Source organism: Setaria viridis, chromosome 5 (assembly GCF_005286985.2).
Source record: "Setaria viridis chromosome 5, Setaria_viridis_v4.0, whole genome shotgun sequence".
In the NCBI taxonomy this organism is placed as follows: domain Eukaryota; kingdom Viridiplantae; phylum Streptophyta; class Magnoliopsida; order Poales; family Poaceae; genus Setaria; species Setaria viridis.
In genome coordinates, this window is record NC_048267.2 from 26,203,661 (window position 1) to 26,208,401 (window position 4,741).

General features: G+C 54.1%; 1 protein-coding gene across 1 annotated transcript; it reads left to right on the forward strand.

The window, feature by feature from the left end:
- LOC140222856 (uncharacterized) lies at positions 1-1,334 on the forward strand. The gene is made up of 3 exons (XM_072293979.1): positions 1-556; positions 713-1,060; positions 1,300-1,334. Exons 1-3 carry the CDS (start codon positions 1-3, stop codon positions 1,332-1,334), a joined length of 939 nt encoding a protein of 312 aa, XP_072150080.1.
- Positions 1,335-4,741: the final 3,407 nt, after the last annotated feature.

A 4,741-nucleotide genomic window follows, 5' to 3' on the forward strand; every position in this document is an offset into this window, starting at 1 on the left:
ATGGACTGCACCGTGCTGTCGTGGATCTACGTCACCATCAACGTCGATCTGCAGCAGCAGGTCATGCTCAAGGAGCCCTCCGCTTGCGTCGCGTGGCTCGCCCTCGACGACGAGTTCCTAGGGCAGCGTGAATCACGCGCCCTCCTTCTCTCCGCCGAGTTCCGCAACTTCAAGCAGGGCGCCCTCAACATCACCGACTATTGTCGTCGGTTGGAGACGATGGTGAGCGCCCTCGCTGAGTTCGGCGATCCCGTCAGCGATCGGACGCTGGTGATGACGCTGATCCGCGGCCTCAATGGCACTTTCCGCCATATGATGTCGCATCTGAAGCTCCAGCGCCCCTTCCCCACCTTCAACGAGGCGCGGAACCTTCTTCTCCTCGAGGAGGTCGATCTCAAGGACGCGGCCGCCGATGATCCGCCTCCCCCTGCTGCCCTCTACACGTCCGGCGGTGGCGCCCCGCAGCACCCCTCCGGTGGGCAGTCGGGCGGTGGCCAGGGGCGCGCCCCATCCGGTGGCGGCAACGCTGGGCAGCGCAACAACAACCGCCGCCGCGGCAAGAACAAGAACAACGGCAACGGCGGCGGCAACGGCGGCGGATCCAACGGCGGCCCCGGCGGCCCTGGCGCCGGTGCGGGTGGCTCTGGGGGCGGACCTCGGCCTGGGCCTCCACCGCCGATGAACCCCATCCCCAACTCGTGGGGTGGCACAGTTCAGTTCTGGCCGTACCCCTACGGCCCCGGCGGCGCCATGCATCGTCAACAACAGCCGCCGGCCGCCTTCCACGCCCAGCAACAGCCCGTCTACGCGCCGCAGCAGGTGCCTTACATGCTGCACCAGGGCGCGCCGAGTGTCCCACCCGGCTTCGGCTATGGGGGTGTGCCCTCTTCACCCATGGCACAGCAGCAGCAGCAGGTGCCATGGACTCCCATGGCTGGTGGATCGTGGAATCAAGGCTCCCTCATCAACAATTTCAGCACCATGTCGCTGAACGTGCCCTCTCCTTCGAACGAGTGGTACATCGACTCGGGCGCCGGCTCTCACATGGCAAACAACGCTGGTATACTCACCTCCTCCTATCCCTCATCCTCTCATCCTTCATCAATTATTGTCGGTAACGGTGCGTCCCTCCCTGTTACTTCCGTCGGATCCTCCTCTTTTGTTACACCGCGTCGGTCACTAGTTCTTTCTAATGTTCTTGTTGCTCCTGGCATTATTAAGAATCTAATTTCCGTTCGCCGCTTTACCATTGATAACAATTGTTCCATTGAGTTTGATCCGTTCGGTCTTTCTGTGAAGGATCTTCAAACACGGAGCGTGATCGCCAGATGTAACAGTTCGGGTGACCTCTACCCTTTCTTTGTTGCACCTGCCACTAGCACCACTGCCCTCGCCGCCACTACATCCACGTCCGCCCTATGGCATCGCCGTCTAGGTCACCTAGGGTCTGATGCTTTGTCCAAGCTTATTAGCTCCAATGTCATTTCATGTAATAAGTGCACGACTGACCCTTTATGTCATGCTTGTCAATTAGGTCGTCATGTACGGCTCCCATTTAGCTTGTCATCCAGTCGTGCGTCCAAACCTTTTGATCTCATTCATTGTGATCTTTGGACATCTCCTGTTTTGAGTGCCTCGGGATATAAATATTATCTTGTTATTCTAGATGATTGCACTCATTATGCTTGGACATTTCCTTTACGTCTCAAATCTGAAACGTTTGAGCTGCTGTCCCGTTTTTTTGCCTTTGCACGCACTCAGTTTGGCGCCTCCGTTAAGGCCGTCCAGTGCGACAACGGCCGCGAGTTTGACAACTCCTCGGCCCGCACGTTCCTCCTAACCCATGGCGCCACCCTTCGCATGTCGTGCCCCTACACATCCCAGCAAAACGGTCGTGCCGAGCGCATTCTTCGAACGATTAATAATATTATTCGTTCTCTTCTTTTTCAGGCTAGCTTACCCCCTGTTTACTGGGCTGACGCTCTCCATACCTCCACATATCTTCTCAACCGTCATCCCACAAAAACCTTAGCTGGCCGCACACCTTACCTAGCGCTCCATGGCACCCCTCCATCCTACGATCATCTCCGTGTGTTTGGATGTGCCTGTTATCCTAACTTGTCTTCCATTGCTGCAAACAAGTTCTCACCTCGCTCCACTCTTTGTGTCTTTCTCGGCTATTCCGAGGATCATAAAGGTTATAGGTGTCTTGATCTTCACTCAAATAGGATCATTGTGTCTAGACATGTTATCTTTGATGAGTCCTCCTTTCCATTCGCCAACATGTCTACATCTCCTATTGATCCTACCACCCTAACATTTTTGAGCGATGAGGACACTGTCACTTTGCCCATTGGGCCTAGTGTCGCTGCTGCAGGTACCCCGACCGTCGCTGATGCTGCCCCCGGCGCTGCTGCCCCTGCGGACACACCGTCCCAGGCTGCTGCCGGTAGCGCCCCTGGCACTCCCGGCGCCTCCAACGGCGCCCACGTCGCCCCGGCTAGCCCCGGTGCTGCTGCCCCTGGGGATCCGTCGCCCCAGGTCGCTGCCAGTAGCACCGGCGCTCCGCCTGGTACCGCTGCCCCTGCGCCGCAGGTTGCTGCCAGCGGCACCCGGCGTACTACCTCCACAGCGCCACTCGTCATCACGCCGGTAGCTAACGAGCACAGCATGCGCACTCGAGGCAAGTCCGGCTTCGTGCAACCGGTCGATCGTCTCAACCTCAGTGCTGCTGCTCTTTCTCCGCTACCGCAATCCGTTCGGTCTGCACTTGTTGATCCGAACTGGCACGCGGCCATGCAGTCTGAGTTCGACGCTCTCAAAGCTAATGACACCTGGTCGTTAGTGCCTCGACCTCCGGGAGTCAACATTGTTACTGGCAAATGGGTTTTTCGGCACAAGTTCTTGGCAGATGGCACACTTGATCGCTATAAGGCTCGATGGGTTTTGCGCGGTTTCACTCAGCGACCTGGCGTTGATTATGATGAGACATTCAGTCCTGTTGTGAAGCCTGCTACGGTCCGTGTGGTTCTCAGCCTGGCTCTCTCTCGCTCGTGGCCTATGCACCAGCTCGATGTGAAGAATGCCTTCCTCCATGGTCATCTTACAGAGACAGTGTACTGCTCTCAGCCTTCGGGGTTTGTTGATTCGTCACATCCGAATCATGTCTGTCGTCTCAACCGGTCACTCTATGGGCTGAAGCAAGCTCCTCGTGCTTGGCGCACTCGGTTTGCCACTTTTCTCACTTCGATTGGGTTTGTTGAGTCGAAGTCCGATGCCTCCTTATTCACATACTATCGAGGCAGTGAAGTGGCTTATCTCCTGCTTTATGTTGATGATATTGTGCTCACAGCTTCATCGTCAGGTTTTCTTCAGCGGATTATTTCAGCTCTCCGCCAGGAATTCTCTATGACTGACATGGGTCCGTTGCATCACTTCTTGGGCATTTCAGTTGAGCGCCGAGGTGATTGCCTGTTCCTCTCCCAGCGTCAGTATCTTTTGGATATTCTGGACAGGGCGGGCATGCGTGACTGCAAGCCTTGCAGTACTCCCGTGGAGACTCACTCCAAATTGTCGGCTGATGGAACACCTGTGACAGATGCTACAGACTACCGCAGTATTGCCGGAGCCTTGCAGTACCTCACCTTTACTCGTCCAGATATTGCCTTTGCAGTGCAGCAAGTGTGCTTGTTCATGCATGACCCCAGAGAACCACATCTTGCTGCTATGAAGCGCATTCTCAGATACTTGCAGGGCAGTCAGGACCTTGGCCTTCACCTCTCTCGCAGTGCACCAGACACTCTTACAGTATACTCTGATGCTGACTGGGCAGGATGTCCAGACACTCGCCGTTCTACCTCGGGGTTTGCTGTGTTCCTCGGCGACAATCTCATTTCATGGTCTGCCAAGCGTCAGGCAACAGTATCCCGTTCGAGTGCAGAGGCTGAGTACCGTGGTGTGGCGAATGGTGTCGCCGAGGCTTGTTGGCTGCGTCAGTTACTTGGTGAGCTTCGCTGTCCTCTCCGCAGAGCTACCATCGTCTATTGTGACAACATCAGTGCTGTTTATCTCTCCACCAATCCAGTCCAGCACCAGCGTACCAAACATGTCGAGATTGATCTTCACTTTGTTCGTGAGCGAGTCGCTCTTGGAGAAGTCCGTGTGCTGCATGTCCCTACCTCTTCGCAGTATGCTGACATCTTCACCAAGGGACTTCCGACATTAGTGTTCACAGAGTTTAGGTCCAGTCTTAATGTTCGCGGTGCTCCTACCTCAGACTGTGGGGGTGTGTTAGACAGTAGATATACGGCCCATGGGCCTGCCCCTAGTGGCTCCCCTTGTGGCCTATATGTATACACTGATTATGTCTATTGAATATTAATCCAAGTATTATACAACCCTAATACTCTCTCAAACCCCACAATAAGTTTGTCAATTAATTCAGCCGAAGAAAAGAGATTGGAATGAGAAGATGCATCTGAATAAATATAATACAAAGATTATGCAAGGCCTCTTGGACATTGCTCATCTGGTTCCAACAGCAGTAGCACATATACTGATATACACAGTCGTCATTTCAGCTTTTAGGCTCACACATACTTTTCAAAGCATGATTGATAGTAACACATGGTGTCCAAAAGATATGATGTAAAAACAACTCTAACTTACAATATACATGATAAAAATTAAATTATACAAACTAACCTGTGCGAATGCACAGATTGGCGATTAGTGCTGTTAA